Source organism: Sapajus apella, unplaced genomic scaffold (genome assembly GCF_009761245.1).
Source record: "Sapajus apella isolate SASKATOON/1434 unplaced genomic scaffold, GSC_monkey_1.0 scaffold112, whole genome shotgun sequence".
Lineage (NCBI taxonomy): Eukaryota > Metazoa > Chordata > Mammalia > Primates > Cebidae > Sapajus > Sapajus apella.
Genome location: NW_022437052.1, coordinates 4396057 through 4414722, shown reverse-complemented (window position 1 = coordinate 4414722; position 18666 = coordinate 4396057). Strand labels below are relative to the sequence as shown.

Below are 18666 nucleotides of genomic sequence, written 5' to 3'. Positions count from 1 at the left end.
TTCTCAAAAACTCAAGAGCGCTGGGTGTGCGTCCTCCCCCAGGGAAGCTCAGGCGCACGAGCTTGTCAAATGGCTGGTCTCAGGTTACACAACCAGCACCGCCTCCGCCGCCACCGCCCCCCAACCGCACTGGTCCAAGGCTTCCCCGCTGCCGGGCCTTGCGGGTGGGGGGCGGAGCCGGGGGCGGGACCGAGGCTCGAGGGGGGCTGGGGGCGGAGCCGGGGCGGGGGGTGGAGCCAGGTTGGGGTGGGCAGGGCCAGCGGTCACGTGTGTACACAGGGCCCAGGCGGCGTGCGCACCGTGAGCCCTTGCAGCCTCCTCCAGCCCTAGCTGCCCGTTCGGGGCGACTGCGCGCGGGCCTCCGCCCAGCGAGCCGGTGAGTGGGGCCGGGGAGCCTGGATCGGGTAGGTGGGGTAAATCCCTTCTCTGCCTGTGGAGGGAGCCGGCCGAACTGCTGTGGCTCCCACGGCGGGTGCGCGCTTGCTGGAACTCGGGTTCTCTGGCCGCTGCCCACTGCTGGGCGCCGTGCCCTTGCAGGAAGGGGACCGTTGTCCCCAGGCCGCCCTCCGAGCTGAGCCTTGGGGGCGGGCGTTCGGTCGTTAACCTGGAGATGGCAGCTGAGTCGGCTGCCCGCGTAGGCGGCTTGGCGCAGCCCCTGGCTCTGCCCATGTCCAACAGGGCATACTGCTCCTGCTCTCCTGGACCACTGTGGTGACTGCTTTCGGCCCCGTCTATGATAAGCGTTTTAAAGTGAGGTTTGGAACTGTGTCTACATGGAGATGTCGGATCTGCTGTCAGTTGTCTTGGACAGTTGGCAGGGCATGGGACGGTTCTTTCAAAGCTTCACTGGAAGGCAGTGCTTTCCAGCCGCCAAAACACCACTCTACCAGCAGCAGGCAACCCACTATTAAGCTAATATTACAAACCTGGCAAGTCAGTTATCTAGGCCTAAGACTGCGTGTCTTGATGTGACTGGTCACCATGGCTTATCTCTGCAGGCATGCTATATGGTGGACCTGAGGATAATTCTATATTCGTCATCCAGAGCAGTGGCTGTCATCTTTGATCTCTTCCCTGCTCATGAGAAGGTACTTATTTGGGTCCTCCACTGCACTTTAAATAGCCAGCTCCTGTCCACACGGAACAGCACGACATCTTTTATCTTTTGTTATCTGCAGCATCTAGCAGAGGCCAGCATTCAATAAGAAAGGGGCAAGAGGCTTGCTTTAAAGGCCTCTGCAAATTTGTATGAGTAAAACAGTTCTGACCATGTTCCAAGGCTCCTCATGCATAATGGTGATGAGGTATTTTATCGTCCTAACTGGGGCACCGTTGAGAGTGAACAGAAGTACTATTAATAATTAGACCAAATGCACACCCACAGTACCCATAAACTGCTGTGCAGCTCCGTAAATAACTACTGTAAGGCCCGGCTCCCTAGCCAGAACCCCTGGTATCTTCCTTAAGTGACTTAAAAACATAGTTGATAGTTATTGAATACTATTGTGCCTTCTCACAGAGAAGAGGTTGGGCCCAGAGCAGTGGCGCTCACTGCCCAACGCCACACACATCCGTGCTGACGTCCACGTCACTCTGCCTCTCTAGTGTGCACGGATATAACCTGAGAATGGAGGACAGAGGAATGCAGATGTAGGGCAGAATGTAAATGTGAAGGTTGACTTGGAGTCCCTGCAACTCATAAGCCCCTAGTAGGCTGAGGAAGAGAGAAGGGTGAAGGGCACGAACCTCCTGTGGGTCTTAGGTTAGGGTGTAAAGGCTGATTAGATCTATGATACAATGAATAAATGGCATGGTGCAAAGATGGCTGCGTGGGGGAATATGCTTGTGTAATTGACAGTTGGAAGAGGGTCGTGCTGCCCACTGGGGCAGGGAGAAGGAGCTCCCTGGGGAGCTGTAGCTCTTTCACAGCCCCTAGGATGTCATTTAGAACCCTGAAAAAATAACTGCCACCTGGCCTTTAATGACCCAACCACAGCAAGGCCTTGCCTTTGGGAAGGGAGTGACCACCAGAGAACCCAGCTGACCATGTCATGCACATGACAATCCCATGGTGCTGTTTTTTTTTCTTTTTTTTTTTGAGATGGAGTCTTGCTCTGTTGCCCAGGCTGGAGTGCAGCGGCGTGATCCCGGCTCACTGCAACCTCTGCCTCAACCACTGCAACCTTCTGCCTCAGCCTCCTGAGTAGCTGGGACTACAGGCATGTGCCACCATGCCCAGCTAATTTTTGTATTTTTAGTAGAGATGGAGTTTCACCATATTGACCAGGCTGGTCTTGAACTCCTGACCTTGTGATCCACCCGCCTCAGCCTCCCAAAGTGCTAGGATTACAGGTGTGAGCCACTGCACACGGTGCTGTTTTCTTTTCTTTTTTTTTTTTTCGTTTGGAGACAGTCTTGCTCTGTCGCCAGGCGCCAGGCTGGAGTGCAATGGTGTGATCTCGGCTCACTGCAACCTCTGCCTCCCGGGTTCAAGCGATTCTCTTGCCTCAGCCTCCCAAGTAGCTGGGACTACAGGCGCGTGCCACCACGCCCAACTAATTTTTTAATTTTTATTTTTAGTAGAGACAGGGTTTCACCATGTTGGCCAGGATGGTCTTGATCTCTTGACCTCGTAATCCGCCCGCCTCGGGCTCCCAAAGTAATGGGATAACAGGCTTGAGCCACTGCGCCCGGCCGGCCGGTGATGTTTTCTTTAAACAGTGTTTCCCAGTCATTCCCTCCTGCCTGCTGGCTCCTTGGCTCTCCAGGGCTCTCACTAACCCACCTGCCTAACTGGGCAGCCTGCATCTCTCCAGGGGTCTCAAAAGCTTAGGGCTGCAAGACACCATCCAGGTAGCAAAGAGGAGAGGGGACCCAGTCTGGAGAGTAGAACAGTAACTTTTCTCTGTAATTTGAGATACCAAAATGAGATGTGGCCCAGGAGCAGAAGTCAGTCTCTTAGGAGCGGGCTGTCTACCCAGGAGCTTCTGTGTGCAAACAAAACACCCTGAGAGAAGCAGAGGGACAGGGTGCAGTGGGGCAGGTGTCCTTTGCACCCCCAGAGGCCCACACCTGGGTCCCTTCCTGCACAGGCCAAGGAGTTTCCCATTTTAACTGGAGCCAGAGTGAGCCTTGCAAGCCCCTGCTGCTACCAGAGCTAGTGTGATGAGTAGAAAGAACCAGGAAAGAAGCAAGGTAGTGATAAGATCTGTGGCTCTGAGCACTTCCCGGCAGGTAAGGCCACGCCTAGGAAACAGGGCTTGGTCGGGGAGCCCAGAGCCTGCAGTGGAGACACTGTTCTCGGCCAGGTCCTTGAATTTCTGCAGAAGTGTTTTTTGTTTGTTTCTGTTCTTCCCTGGTCTGGTGTATCTGGAAAGGGAATTAGCCTCAAACCAAGTTAGTCAGTGAACAAAAACCCCAAGTAAACAAAAGAATGCTGTTCCACCTTCCTCCAGGGAACTGGAACCCAGAGCTGTGGGCACAGGTGTCCAGCCTGCTCACTGGCCCAGCGGGTTGCTTGGTCTCAGGGCCCCACAACCCGTCCTGCAGCCACAAACATGATCGCTGTTATCCATGGAGAAAGAGAGGCATTCTCTCTGTTTATCGTCTAAGCCAGGTCACCTGATTCACTCTCACTACTCTGCAGTTTGGAACTGTAAAAAGCAAAAGGCTACAAAAATCAACACCACCCATCTACATAATTAACTATTTCTTATCATAGCCCAGGAAGGCATAGATAGGAATCAGTGTGCGTAAGCTCTCCACATTGAAACTCTATGAAAACAGCAGCCTTTCCTAAGCGTCTGGCTCCTAGGAGCTGGGTGTTAATTGTTGCTGAAGCCTGGGTTCATTATTACAAAAGGAAATAAACATTCCAGAGTCATTTTGAAAGCAACCTGACAGTTCTAGAACATTCGCCCAAAGTTGAGCGTCTCATGGTGCATGGCAGGCCTACTTCAGATAGAAACGACTGGCCAGGGGGCCCCTTAGCCAGGAGCCGAGCCCCGGCCAGGAAAGGACTTTCCACTCCTTGCCCACCATCCTTCCGTGGATGCGATGCCGGGGACTTGCAACTCTATTTCCACTAAAACCCAAGTTTCTAAAGCTTCGATAACTGTCCTGGGACAGTAAGAAGTGCTGGCTGCTTATCCTTTCTACTCAGTGGGGAAATTGGATCCTTCACCTTGGTGGGTCACTCGCCTTGGGGAAAAGCCTTTTACGTCACTGAATACATCTTCTTCTGCGGCCCTCATCCAATAGCCAGGCCGCTGCAGCGCAGATGAAAGCTTCCCCTGCCTTCAGAGTGCTCCGAGTAAGTGGGAAAGAGATGGCTATACGGACAGTCTTAATGCAGCATGACGGGCTGAGGTGTGCGGAGACTGGTCAGGGTGGGTTCCCAAGGGTGCTGATGCCCAAAATAACATGTCCAGGATGAGTTAGTGTTTGCTGAGAGAACGAGGGGAAGCAAGAAAGGGTGTTCTAGGCAAGGGATCAGCATACACCAAATATAGCGTGGAAAAGCAGCCGGAAGCTTCATGGGGTTTCACCAGGCGTGAGACCTGCAGCCCCATCTCTGACAGGGCCCTGAGCAACAGAGGACAGAACTTCCTCAGAGAGACAGGAAAATAAAATGCCATGATGTTAGTGAAACAAATTCAGCCACCTTGGTACAGAGGAGTCCTCCGCTGGCTTCTGTTTCTGCCAGCTCTGTGCAGCGCAGGCGCTATTGCACGCTCTCTCACACACATGTACAGGTACGCGGGTGCCTGAGGGCTGAGGGAGGTGGTCACCGTCTCCATACCCAGTCCCTGTCTGTCTCCAGGCCTGCTGCTTCTGAACCACACGGGGAAGCCCATTTCTATTGGGAAACTCTATCAGTTAGCCGTGGGTTTCAGCTAAGTTCACTTCACTGTTCACAGACATTCATTATTAACAGGCTGCTTGATAGCACTTTGGGCTCTTTTTAAATAAGACATAGGAAGAAAGATGCCAACGCTGCATGTGAAATACTCCTGATAGCCTGATGGGCTCCCGTCACCCATCCACAGCCGCACCCAGGCTCAAGACATTTTCATGGTTATGAACCGAAAAGAACCAAGACCCCTGGAGCAGGTTCTCCTTGCCAATCCATGTTCCTTTGAAAGCGGTGAATATAGGCCAGGGAAGCGAATGTTTCTACTCCAGTTTAGTCCTAGTGAAACATCGGGAAATTCATTGTGTTGGTACCAAAACCCAAACCCAGAACATAAAGACCGTAAAACCCTGTAAAGCCAGCGGTACGCTGCGGTCTGACTGCTGTATGCTTCCTGGGCCTCCCCAGTCTGACCATGCACTCCCTGGGCCTCTGTGATCTGATTGTGCATTCCCTGGGCCTCCACGGTCTGACCGTGCACTCCCCGGGCCTCCGCGGTCTGACTGTGCATTCCCTGGACCTTCACAGTCTGACTGTAAGCTCCCTAGGCCTCCACAGTCTGACCGTGCATTCTCCGAGCCTCCATGGTCTGACTGTAAGCTCCCAGGGCGAGCGATACCCACAGGGTGCATCCTGAGGGCTGTCTCCTCCACATTCACTGGCAGTGTGGGGTGTGACGGGGCCCATATTGTTGTCACCTTGCCCTATCCCATGGTTCTCCTGCAACACGTGTCCGTTCACAAAGATTCTGAGCAAAAGGTCACAGAACAGCTTCCTCTGCCCTTCATATTTGGGAGGAGGCTACAGGTCTGCAGGCATCATCATCCTAGGCCAGGGCTGGTGATGGGGAGTATGCTGGCACCCTCCTGTGCTTCACATGGCTTGGTTCATTTAACCCTCCTGTCTCATGAGGATTTCCTAAGCCTGGGGAAACCCAGGCATAGAGCAAGGAAGTCACCTGCCTGCAAAGGCACCCGTATGCAAGCCAGGACTGGAAAAGCTCAGCATGGAGTGCACATGTTGGCTGCCCACTCCAGAGCCCAGGACCCTGACCACTTCCTTCCCAGGAGGAAGGAGCGCAAGGGGAGTTTCTTAATAGTGTTTTATGCTAGCTCCTACTGCCACCCGCCACTAGCCCAGGCCCCTGCAGAGGGCAGGGCGTGGACCTTCCTACAAGCAGGCTTATTACAAAGCCCCATCTAACATTCCCTCACGTCAGGTAGGAGGACTTAGGCCAGAGGTCAAGGCAGTGTCTAGAATCAGTGCTGCTTTCTCAATGTAGGAAAACAGTTTTAGGACTGTTTTTGGTATAATTTTGGGCCCCACTGTACTGAATTCTATGACAAAGAAGCCACCAAGGTATCCGTGCAAGCTCTCGGCAGGGACAGCTGAAACTGTACACCTGGGCCCTCCCGATTCCCTCCCACCAGCCAGGCCTGGCAGTAGCCACCAGCCACCCCAACAGTTAAGGAGAGCTGCCCCACACTGTCAACTACCAAAGCTCAGGACACACAGGGCCTTCTCAGTCTCTCTGGCTGGCCAGGCCTCAGCAAGGATCCCCCGGTGGGCCCCACTCTGAACCGCAAGCACAGAGTCTAATGCAGTGAGGGACCTGCCGTTAGCACAGGGCTGCAGGCTCGGGCTGTGCAAGGGCACAAGGACAGAAACCGCTGGGCAGCCTGTCCTTCCCCAGCCTGCCTGCACCCCCTGTGGCCAGGGACTTCTCAGGTACAGTGGCTCAGGGTCATAGGCCATCCGTCTATCAGGGGCTCTCCAGGGAGCTGGATGCATTCAGGGGCTGTGGTTTAGGTCAGTGACAGAACAGATCCCCAGGGCATTTGCTCAGGCTCAGAGCAGGGCAGGGAGCCGTCCACCTGCATCAGGCGTATCCGTGGACTTCCAAGTCTACAAGGACAGGTGACCGGGCAGGCTGCCCAAGCCAACCAGGGATCCTGTCCCATCAGTCCCTGTGGCCTTGGAGTCCAACATTCTTTGGTTTTCCTTTCTCAAGCTGCCCCAGCTTCTCCAAGCCCTGAGCCTGGGACACCCGTTCTGAGCTGATGCCCTGCAAGCAGTGTCCCTGCTCTCCGGTGCAGGTGGATGGATACAAGAGAGCCTGCAAGGAAGTGTGCCAGCCCAGCAGCCTCCCTGGGCTTGGAACGCTGCAGCCCAGGATGCATCTTCCTGGGACATCACAGTCGGAGCCCAGCACGGGGTCTTGGAAGAAAAGACCCCACCTTCTATCCTCAAGAACACGAATTAGGAGAGTTCAGTGGATGACACAGAGGCCCAGCTGAGGACCCAGGGAGGGGCAGTTGGGAAACAGCCTCATCCACAGGCGCTCGGCAGGGACTGGGAACCCAGAAGGCCTGCCACTCAGGGGATCTCGGAGAAACTCCACACCTGTCTGTCCCAGGCTTTTGCTTAGCTGGGTCTCACCCTAGCCTGCTGGAGATGGTGGCCGTGCCATTAGAGACGGTGATGGGCAGATTGGCTGAAGTCACCCCACAGGCCAGCAGCAGAGGCCTAGGAGGGAGGGGGCAGCCTCACAGATGGCTGCTTATGGGGCCCAGAGGCCCAGGCCCCTTCCCATCATGCAGAGAAGCTCCTGTCCCCAGAACATGGGGTACCAGCCTCCCATCAACACTGGGTCCTGACCCCGGCCCGCTCAGGATTGCTTGTGGAAATGTCACTTCTACCCCAGCCCTCTGGGGTGCACCTGGCATCCAGCTCTGTCCTCTTCAGTTTAAACAGTGGCTGGGAGACCCTGAGCCAGGCAGGCCGAGGTTCTGAGCTCGTGAGGGTACAGCAATTCCCCACACAGCGTGGGGGGCACATCTGCTCACGTCTCCCAGGCTGGCTGTACACTCTGAGGCCAGCTCTGGGCTCTGACATCCTCCCCGCTTCTGCTGGCCTATTCCCTCCCCTGCTGGCCTTCTATCCCCTCCTCTCCTGTCCACTGCTGGCCCATGGTCTGGGACCAGCCTTGAAGCTGGAAAGACGTCTCACCCTGTCCAAATGAGACTGGTCAGGTACCTCCTGCAAGTCAACCACCTCTAGATTGGGAAGAAGGGGCGGTAGGTGCAAGGCTGGCCCTTTTTATGAGAGTAATTTAAAAAACAAAATAGGCCAGGCACAGTGGCTCACACCTGTAATCCGAGCATTTTGGGAGCCTGAGGCAGGAGGGTCACTTGAGCCCTGGAGTTTCAGACCAGCCTGGGCAACATAGTGAGATCCTGTCTCAAAAAATGTTGTATGAAAAAAATCAGCCAGCTGTAGCGGCACACACCTGTAGCCCCAGCTACTTGGGAGGCTGAGATGGGAGAATTGCGTGAGCCCAGGAGGCAGAAGCTGCAGTGAGCTATGAGTGTACCGCTGCACTCTAGCTTGGGCGACTAAGAGAGAGCCTGGCTCCAAAAAAACTAAACTAAACAACAACAACAAAAAAAAACAGAAGGAGGGGATAGATGAGTTGCATTTGTGTCATTAATGAATTCTCTTATAGGGAAAATAAAATGATTGAAACTGGGCCGTCTTGGACAGCCAAGGCCCAGGCAGGGCCAGCTCCTTTCACCTTCCCAGTCAAGATGCTGCCTGCAGCCCCTCCCATCCTGGCCCGAGACGTGTCCCTGTCCCTAAGAGGCCCTGAGGGCTGCTCCAGGCTGAGTGCATGAGGAGCCTCTGAGCAGGAGCCTGAATCAAGGCGTGCCCTCTTGAGAGGCGAGGCTGACTCCAGCATCCAGCTTGGCTGGGGACGCTCGCTTGGGAATGAGCTGGTTCTGGGTGCCTGCCTCGGGGAGGGCCTTGGGGCTGCTCATGCTGGCACCAACGTGGGCCTGGGGCAGGACCTGCATATGGGTGCCAGGTCCTGAGGAGTTGTGGGGGAGAGTTTCGGGAGGAGAGGCTGGTGGTGGCAAGAACGGGAGGCAGGTGGTCGAACCAGCAGTGTGGCTTTGGAGGTGCTGGAGGAGCAGGGCCTGGAGGAGCGGGTGGGGAGCCAGGAAGGAGCAGCTGCCAGGACAGGCTGGCCTGGGAGGGTGGCCAGGAGCTGCGGGAGAAGCTGGTGGTCTCTCATTGCAAGGGTGGGGCTGGCCTGGAGGAGAGGCCCATGGGGTCCCTGTTGGCTGAGCGTGCAGTGGCAGTCCCCGGAAGCTGAGTATCAGCCCTGCCACTGAGCAGGCAGTGCTCAGAGAGAAACGGGTGACAGGAGGGCATGTGCCAGCCAGCTTTGCACCTTGAACCCAGCCCAGGAGGGACCCGCAGCACAGGGGTGGGGGACAGGTGGCCATTCTCTGTTGTCTCTCCTGCCTTCTGAGGAGGGTGCTTCTGGAATCTTCCATCACTGCGATAAACTCAGGCTTTTACGTAGGCCCACTTCTGACAAGGCTCATCTGGGCTTTCTACCCCAGACTCTAAGTCTCCCACCACCTGGCTCCCAGTTCCTCTTTCCCATGGAGGAAGTCAGCAGAGTGTGTGGCTGACGGGAAAAACAGCACAGCGGGCCTGCCCAGCGGGGGGAGAAGCTGGGCCATTGTTCTTCAGTTCCAGGATGCCCCGCTTCCCCAAACAGTCTGGCAGTGGGAACAGGAAGTCTCTGGGCACATAGGCAAGCGGGGGGGGGGGGGGGGCGGGTGCACAGAGGCAAGCAGGGGGCATAGAGGCAAACGGGGCACACAGAGGCAAGCGGGGGACCATGAACAGGCAAGGAGTGCGAGGCTCCACCCGCCCGGGCAAGGCCAGGCTCCCACAGAACCCTGCTGTGGCCAGGCAAGTGCATGGGGCCAGGCCATCCCCCTCACTCAGATGCAGGGGCAGTGAAGGTGGGGCAAGAGCATGCAGGGTAGTGCCCAGAACCCTGGGCAGGACAGGGCCCCTGCCAGAGTGCCCAGAACAGCTCAGTGACAGGGAGCTGGCCTGGCTGCGAGGGCTGGGCATGCGTCACGAGTCACCTGTGACCAGGAGAGGCAGGAACACTGGCTCACATGACTTGCTGGGCCCTGGCACACTGTGGTTCTGGGGGCACCGCCTGCTGCTCCCAGCCTTCAAAACCTGCACCTCATGCTCACTCCTCTGGGAGCCGTGGCTAGGAACCCACAGGTTCTCAAACCGGCTCCCACAGGCACTCCCAGGGACCCCTGTTCCTACCATGAGCCTGGCCAGAGAGGAGGCAGGCCACAGAGCCACGTTCCCCAGGAGCCCCTCCAGAGAGGAGGCGGGCCACAGAGACTCATCCACCCAGCGTGACCAAGGAGAGAGTTTCCTCAGACTCTTCCTTCTATGCCTCTCAGCGCAGCTCCTGACACAGGCAGGAGCCTGACCTCCTTGGCTCTAGGAATGCCCGCCCCCAGTTGGCTTCCCTCCGAAGATCTCTAGGTAATGCCTGGTAAAAAGAGGGCCCTGGGGAGAATGTTGGGGCAAACAGGCAAAGCGTGTCACCTTCCAACCGATGGAAAGGGAAGGAAAACAGGTGCTGCTCAGCTCATAACCTTCCTTGGAAACAGAAATTATCTTTGTGGTTGATACCTAGTGAACTGCACAGAGAACAACCTGCAGCTTTGAAGTATATAAATCCTTCAGTATCTGTCAGCTGCCAGTAAATAAAAATGCACTCAGGAGAACTTTCCACCTGACCCCACCCAAGAGCCCAGCTGGCGTTTCCAGGTCCCGGCTGGGGTGAGAGCAGGCACTGGAGAGCGGCTCAGATGGTGAGCGGGACGCACGTGAGCGCATGGAGGAAATGCCAGCAGCTCCCGCTCCACGTGACACCCTCCCAAGAATTGAGCCATTCTCAGCTCGGCAGATGCTGGATGCTGGCCGCTTCCCTCCGGCTCGGCTGACGGAGGGGCAGGCATTAGCAATCCAGGCAGCTTCTCTCGGACTCCCCGAGAGGAGGGGGCGTGGCGGGCCACAGGCTGGCCTGCGTGGTTCCACCTGCAGGAGAGCTCCGCAGAGGCATCCCTTGCAGGAGGCTCATGATTGGGGCCGGCTCAACTTCTCTCCAGCCGTGCCATATCCCATCTGTGCACAGACATGCTGGATGCACGCGCTCCCATCTCTGCTTCCGATCTGAGCCTGCCCTCCACCTCCGCTGTGCCTCTGGGAACCTCTGTGTTCTGTGGGCTGTGAGTGCAGCCCGGCCTTTGCTCTACAGTAGACCCTTCATTGATTTTCTCCGGGAAAAAAAGAGCTTGTAACCAATGTCTCCGGCACACTGAGCACCAGGGGCAGCTGCCTGCACCTGGACAAGTCTCGGCCTGACCTGCCCCTGGGCACTCGGTGGGACAGCCTGCAGGGATGCAGACAGGGACCTGCAGGGAGAGGCCACGGCCCCCAGGAGCTGGGCTGTCAGAAAGGTGGGGCCAGAGGCCAGCTGTGCTCAGTTCAGCCCCTTGTTTCTGGAACCCAGCAGTAAACAGCAGGAGGGAGGGGCGGCGGTGCCTGCCAAGGGAGGCAGAGGCCCTTCGGGGAACTCAGGAAAACAAGTGCTCGCATCCTGGGGCCCTGGCTTGCACGCACGCGCAGGAGGCCAGGCGCACTGCTGATAAGAGCCGCGGGTTTGCCGAGAAGTGCGGCAGCCCAGGTCTCACCAGAGCTTGGTGGCCGCCTCCGTCCCACCATGCTGCTCTCGAACAGTGGCCAGGACCCACAGCGCCAAGAAGCATGGGCCACCAAGTAAAGGTGAGAGCCTGAGAGGGGATGCGGGGGGCTCTGTGCAGCACCACCGGCTGGCATCTCTAAGTGGCGAGTGAAGGGATGCCCAGATGGAGCACACTGAAGAGTCCCAGCCCTTGGCAAGCTCTGCGGGGTGAAGGCAGCCGGCTGGGCTGCGCCCTCTTGTCGGTAGTTGGAGGCGGCACATGGCGAGAAGGTCCTTTTGCTCCGATCTTTTCACCACAGACCCTGGACAGATCCAGGGGCCCTGGGTGCCCTGTGAGGCCAGGCCAGGATACTGACACCCAGCTCAATGGCTGCTATTTACTGAGGACTCAAGTGGCTTCTGGGGGGTGATGCCCCCAAACTGGGCTCCCACTCAGCCCTGTGACAGCTAAAGCCATGCAGCCTCCAAGGCAGGAGCAGGGTAAGGGGGACCATACATCCCAAGACCCCTGTCCTCTGGACCCTGGTACAGCAGGAGGGGAGAAGGCCGAAGAGGCCTGGACGCCCTCGGCTGCTGTGCTGGGAGCAGGTGCATCCTATCTGGAGCTTGTGCTGGCCTGGCGAGCGGAGCCCAGGTGGTTCTGGTCAAGATGTGTTAGTGAGGGGCTGGGGCCGGGGGTTCAGGACCTGGGAGTGCTTGGCGGCACTGTGGCTGGGCACACCCGGCAGTGGCCTTGCTCTGCATGCCTGTCACCACCTGATCCTCACTGTAGGCTGCTGGGCATCATTTGTCAGGATTGCACAATGACCCACAACTCCCGTCCTGCCCGCCTGCATCCGGATGGGAATTCCCACATCATCCGCCCACCCATCTGCTGGCTGCCTACATGCCTGGCCCTGGGGCTGCATCACCTGCTACAGGGTGCACACTGCTGCTGGCACTGGGGGCCTCAGACCCCGGCCCCTCTGTGCTCTTCTCCTCCCAAGCTTCCTGTTCCTGTCCTGCTGTGGCCCTGTGGGTCTTGTGGTGGCAGGACTTGGATGGCGAGTGAGGACCCGCTCTCATAGCCACGGCTCCCAAATCCGGCCTCCATGCCACTCCTGTCTTTGGGCACAGAACGCCGCTGTCTGCCCATCTGCCTGAGATGCTTTCTACTCCACTCTGAGAGCAGGAGGTCAGCCAGGGCCAAACTATGTGCTAGATATCAGGTTTCCCGAGATAGCTACAGGTCCCCGAGGAATACCTATGCTTTGGAGGGGAGGGAATTCTTTCTCTATGATGGCTCCATCTGCCAGGTTCTCATTCAGTGATGTCAAGACCAGCTGTGTCCTTGAGCCTTCTGTGGGCTTTGACCCACAGGCCACTCTCCCTGGAACCCAGGCTCTGCGAGGACTCCAAGGTGCCAGGTCCTGGGCTGCTGGAAGGGAGGGAGGCCTGGGGCTGACCATGCACACTGCCTGCCCCTCACGGCGCTGGCAGGATCCGAACACCCACAGGCACCTGATAAACTTTGGGAATCACCACATAGGGCCCGTCCAACAAAGTCAGGACGACCATACAGGCCTCATAGCAGCCCACGGAGAGTGGGCTCTGAGCCTGTGGGCTGTGCCAGGCTCCCTCTCTGGTCCCCATCCCCAGCCATTGAAGTGAGTGCAGCCACAGAACCCCTGGTCAGGACCTGAGGTGGCCATTTTTCAGTGGTCACCTTCATTTTTACAGAAATGTACCTGAGGCAGCCTCGCTGTAGTCTCCAGGGTTCCTGTGCCAGGAGAAGGCGCCCCTGCACCTGTAGTACTTCTGGGCCAGGGCCCTGGGAGGGGACATGTGCTGACCTCTTGTTACGTCTTTCCGCAGGGTTGTGGAGTCCTGCCGGCTGCCATGTGGGGCTGCAGCTGGCTCAATGGCACAGGACTGGTGGAGGAGCTGCCTGCCTGCCAGGACCTGCAGCTGGTGCTGCTGGTGCTGTCACTGCTGGGCTTGCTAGTGGGTGTACCGGTGGGCCTGTGCTACAACGCTCTGCTGGTGCTGGCCAACCTTCACAGCAAGGCCAGCATGACCATGCCGGATGTGTACTTCGTCAACATGGCAGTGGCAGGGCTGGTGCTCAGCGCCCTCGCCCCCGTGCACCTGCTGAGCCCCCTGAGCTCCCGGCAAGTGTGCCAGGACTCCCAGTGGCCACTGTGGAGTGTGGGGAGCGAGGTCCATGTGGCACTCCAGATCCCCTTCAATGTGTCCTCGCTAGTGGCCATGTACTCCACCGCCCTGCTGAGTCTCGACCACTACATTGAGCGTGCGCTGCCGCGGACCTACATGGCCAGTGTATACAACACGAGGCACGTGTGCGGCTTTGTGTGGGGCGGAGCGCTGCTGACCAGCTTCTCTTCGCTGCTCTTCTACATCTGCAGCCACATATCTGCCCGTGCACTGGAGTGCACCAAGATGCAGAACGCTGAGGCTGCTGACGCCATGCTGGTGTTCATCGGCTATGCGGTACCGGCGCTGGCTGCCCTCTACGCGCTGGTGCTGCTCTCCCGCGTCCGCAGGGAAGACACGCCCCTGGACCGGGACGAGGGCCGGCTGGAGCCCTCAGCACACAGGCTGCTGGTGGCCACTGTGTGCACGCAGTTTGGGCTCTGGACACCGCACTACCTGACCCTGCTGGGGTGCACGGTCTTTGTCTCGCGAGGGAAGCCTGTGGATGCCCACTACCTGGGGCTGGTGGACTTTGCAAAGGATGTGTCCAAACTCCTGGCCTTCTGCAGCAGCTTTGTGACGCCGCTTCTCTACCGCTACATGAACCAGAGCTTCCCTGGCAAGCTCCGGCGGCTGATGAAGAAGCTGCCTTGGGGGAACCGGCACTGCTCCCCGGACCATGTGGGGGTGCAGCAGGTGCTGGCCTAGGTGGCCCAGCCCTCCCATGTGCGGATGCAGCAGACGCTGGCCTAGGCGGCTGGCCCTCCCACATGGGGGTGCAGCAGGTACTGACTTAGGCGGCCAAGCCCAGCCTTCCCACATGGGGTGCAGCAGGCGCGGACATAGGCCCAGCCCTTCCATGTGGGGCTGTGGCAGGCAGTGATGTAGGTGGCCCAGCCCTCCAACATGGGGGTGCAGCAGGTGCTGCCACCTAATGGCCCAGCCCTCCCACACAGGAACGCAGCAGGCGGTGACATAGGCCCAGCCCTCTCACGTGGGGTGCAACAGGTGATGATGTAGGCAGCCCGGCCCTCCCACGCGGGGGTGCAGCAGGTGCTAGTGCAGGTGGCCCAGCCCTCCCACGTGGGAATGCAGCAGATGCTGATGTAGGCCTAGCCTTCCCGGGAGGAGGTGGCTCTGGAGGACGCAGAGCACTTTGCTACCCTGGACGGCCCCTGCGTCCTTCCCAGAAGATGAGCTGCTACAAGAGAAATATGAAAGGTGTTTCTCTTGCACTTTTATTTTTCCCACAAAGGCCACTCTTGGGCCAAGGCCGTGCTGTCCCCAGTGGCTGGCGCCTGGCGTGAGTCTCCCCGAGGCCTGTGCGTCTCCTGAACACATGGCGCAAGGTCCACATCTGCAAAAGCCTCCTCGCTTTCAGCCCCCACAGAATTCAGTTTGTCAATGAAGTGATGAAAGCCTAGAGCCAGTATTTATACTTTGCGGTCAAAACACTTGGTTGCCCCTCATTTGTTTTATAAAAAGAGATGTTTTCTAGAAAAATGACAAGTATGAAAATGAAGGAAACCCCATGAAAGAATGCCAGCAGACCAGGGTGACTTGCCCCTACCAGTGGGCGGCATGGTGCTGGCTGGGCCTGCCAGGTGTGCCGCGGTTACCACAGGATTCTGAGAATATTTCACAGAAGTGCCTGAGACGTGCGAGACGCGGCTGGTGTTAAACAAAGCCACCCAGTAGCAGTGACGTGCTCTCCCCAGCCACCACGTGTCCCTGACACCCTCTCCAGACCCCACAGATAACATCAGCTGAGGTTTTCTCAGTATGAATCTGTCCTTCTAAATCAACTTCCCAAAGTGTGCACAAAACTAAAGAAAATGAAAGAAAGGTGTGTTAGGGTTTCTGGCTGAATACCAGAGCTGACGGGTCCCCCCACTGCAGGGGACAGAGGGCCGGAGGCTGTGTGGCATGGGGTCTGGCGGGAGGGACAGGAAAGAACCTGAGGCCAGCTCCCAAAGCGCCTGGGAGCAGCATCTGCATCTCTGCGGCCCTTGCAGCCTCAGCTAGGGCCCAGACCGGCCTGTTTCGCTTGGGTGCATGGGTCCGTAGTCAGGGGCCATCGTCCCTCATCAACCTCACTCGAGACCTTCCACCCACTGGTGTTCTGTAAATCATCTACTTTAAAATGTGGCCATGAGAAAAGACCCCATTCCTCCACACCATCTGTTCGCCTCTACACGATTTTCTAGGATTAAATTACAGGCCCACAATCCCCTATCCCCAATTCTAAAACCCAGAAAGCTCTGAAAACAGCAAGATCTTCCCCAAAGTCTGCAGCAAATTCACGTGGCAGCGATCCCTGACCGGAAGAGATGTGAGGGCTGCATGTCCACGTGGACCCCACCCTTCTGGAGAAAGGTCGGCGTGGCTGTGGGGGCTGCCCCATGCTCCGGTGTTCTGTGGACACCCCAGGCACACTTCCTCCCCACAGCCTGAGCCCGCTGGAATTCTGAGTACGCCCGGCCCCAGGGACAGTGGGCCGGGAGGTGCAGCTTGCCGCCATCGACGTGGGGACATCACGCTCTGGTCCCAGTCTCCTGGGACTTCAGCCGTGAGGTCACTGGCATTATATATCGTGTGCTGCGAGTGGGTCAGAGTCGGCCTGGTGAGGACGTGTGGCTGCAGGCGACTCCTGCTGGGACTGAGACTCTCAGGACAGACTCCTAAGCTGCAGGATCAGAAAAGAGTTTTCTGAGCTGCTTTCGTCAGTGTTTTCTTTCAGATGTGTCAGGATCACATGTGGATCTTTAAAGCTGCAGGCCTGACCTCCTTCCCACTCCCTCTGGAGCCGGAGCGGGTGGAAGGGCCTCATCTCTGATGGTCCCGGGCTTCCCATCTCCATACCTGTGTGGAAACCCTGGCATCCAATGAGGAAACGGTCACACCACCCCGCAGAACCCTGCCCGGTGGCTGGCGCCGAGTCACCCCAACCCTCCTCCCTGTGCAGCCTGGCTCTGCAGGGTGGGGTGTCTGTGTGTGAACCAGGAGACCCCCTTCCTGTTGGATATGCTCCAGCCCTCTTGGCTCCAGGCTGAGCTCCTGGGAGAGGGGCAGACCCCACAGCACAGGTGAGGGTGGTGCCGGGCTGCATCTGCTGGGGAATTACCCCATCCAACCGGTCCTCCCCAAAGGCGGAAGGGGCCTAAAATCACTTTATTGAAATTTATTGGTAGCTCTGGGTGCAAAATGGCTCATTTCTGCGGGTCTGTTGGGGAGCCTGGCCTGCACTCAATACCCCTGTTGGGTGGTCAGGTGGAGAGGCCCCGGGGACACCCCACAGCCTGGTCAGCTTTTCCTGGTGGGCCACACACAGGGCAGGCACATGACTCCAGTGCAGACCCCCGCCTGCTACCTGAGACCCTTTGCTACACATGGCCTCCCCTTACCCTTACCCAGCCAGTCCCCTCCTCATCCCCAGACCCCACCAGCCTCTGCCGCCTGAGACCCTCCACTGTGCACTGAGGCCTCCATCCGCATCCCCAGACCCTGCCAGCCTCTGTGGCTGCTTCCCAGGATCTGTGTTGCTGATGTTTCCTGAGACATCTGCTTGCCTATATTCTGTGCTGCCTTCGTCTGGGAAGATTCAGTGCCTCCTGTGCCTCCTGCCTACTGAGTGATTCCCAAGGCCTTCACCTCAACACACACAGGACACAAGAACTTAAGCCACCTGGGGGAGAAAAAGGTGTTACTTGTAAAAAGCCACGTAGCTGTCTGCCCAACTCCCTAATTCTTCCCACATCTGTGAGACACCAGGACGCGAGTTTTTCAGTGTTTGACGTCCCAGAATCAGTAATGTTGCTACCAACACTTCTTGACTACTATAGTTAACATAATTCATCTTATTTTTGTTTATCTACAAAAAAGCCCTACTGTGCTTCATTACATAAGATTTCAGGAAAGGAGTTTAGTCATGAATTCGCTTCGTTGAAGGTGTGAGAGTTGTTGCAGGAGGCTGGATCTATTGTAAGTTGTGGCAGAGAGATTAGGAAATCTACACACATCTTTTATACACAGCACACGACAGAAGGAAACCAGGAATAGACTGAGGGTTATGCTGCATGTTGAGGCCTCGACCCCAGGGAGATGTGGGCACCCTCTGACCGCTCAGCAGCTCAGTCCTTCCCCATGGCCGCACCTGTTTGCCTGAAGATCCGTGAATATGAAAAGGAAGAAACTGTAGACTATTAAATTATTTGATACTTACTAGTCAACTTCAAAATTCTTACAATGTGTTTTTCTGCAGATGTGTGATGTACATCAGAAAACCAACAGAGATGGGTGAGGTGGCTCACGTCTGTGGTCCCATCACTTTGGGAGACTGAGGCGAGAGAATGGCTTGAACCCAGGAGGTTGAGGTTGCAGTGAGCTGTGATTGTGTCACTGCACTCCAGCCTGGGCAATAGGGTGAGACCCCGTCCCCCACAAAATGAAAGAAAACAGCACAGAAAGTACCATAAAATTGGTTATTTCCCCTCAAATTATATGTCTTAATACTTAAGTTATTCCTCCGTAGATCCTCTTTGCAGAAATTCTGTCCACCCAATCACCCAGGAGTGGTTCCACTCCACACACACCCAGCAGGCGAACTGCATCTCCACACGTCTCAAACAGTAGAGGAGGAAGTGCGTCAGCTGCGCGCAAGAAGAGTCAGCCAGGCGGGCAGAAGAAAAAGGCCTGACCACTCAGAGGCGTTCCTCCTCCCAGAATAAAAAGAATCAAATCACTGTTGATGACACCCCTGAGGGCTTCTGTGGCCCTGAGGACAAAACGGAGAGTTGTGGGGTGCCCTGTGGCCTCCCGAGGCTTCCGGCAGAGATAAGAGCCCACAATCTTGGTGGCACATGGCCCACCTGGCAACAGCTGTCAGTTTGGGAAGTGAAGAAAGACCACAGAGAGTATCTAGGGAGGAAGCATAATGTGAACATGCCCATTACACAACAATCGG

The 18666-nt window shown here is 57.0% G+C and overlaps 2 protein-coding genes and 1 long non-coding RNA gene across 6 annotated transcripts in view; 1 reads left to right on the top strand and 2 right to left on the bottom strand.

Moving 5' to 3' along the window:
* The window catches only part of CUNH7orf50 (chromosome unknown C7orf50 homolog), a 129137-nt gene that overhangs the window by 32941 nt on the left and 77530 nt on the right, over nt 1-18666 (bottom strand). The window lies entirely within an intron of this gene.
* Nucleotides 246-17924, top strand: GPR146 (G protein-coupled receptor 146). Of its 2 annotated transcripts, none has more exons than XM_032259873.1 (3): nt 246-376; nt 13365-14417; nt 14639-17924. In XM_032259873.1, the coding sequence occupies exon 2, from the start codon at nt 13389-13391 to the stop codon at nt 14409-14411; it is 1023 nt and encodes a 340-aa protein (XP_032115764.1). In that variant the 5' UTR covers nt 246-376; nt 13365-13388; the 3' UTR covers nt 14412-14417; nt 14639-17924. The 2 variants fall into 2 exon arrangements, with proteins under 2 accessions (XP_032115764.1, XP_032115763.1); XM_032259872.1 differs by lacking the exon at nt 246-376 and adding an exon at nt 9552-11590.
* Nucleotides 3352-7093, bottom strand: LOC116537623. Its single transcript, XR_004263218.1, has 2 exons — nt 5433-7093; nt 3352-5372 (listed from the first exon to the last, which is right to left on the bottom strand). It is a non-coding gene; the product is annotated as an uncharacterized LOC116537623 (long non-coding RNA).

What these genes read in the sequence shown, in the direction of transcription:
- GPR146 (XM_032259872.1), top strand. Translation starts at nt 11,207, where the DNA reads ATGCAGACAGGGACCTGCAGGGAGAGGCCACGGCCCCCAGGAGCTGGG. An exon ending in GCATGGGCCACCAAGTAAAG is followed by an intron (nt 11,591 to 13,364) that starts GTGAGAGCCTGA and finishes GTCTTTCCGCAG; the next exon opens with GGTTGTGGAGTCCTGCCGGC.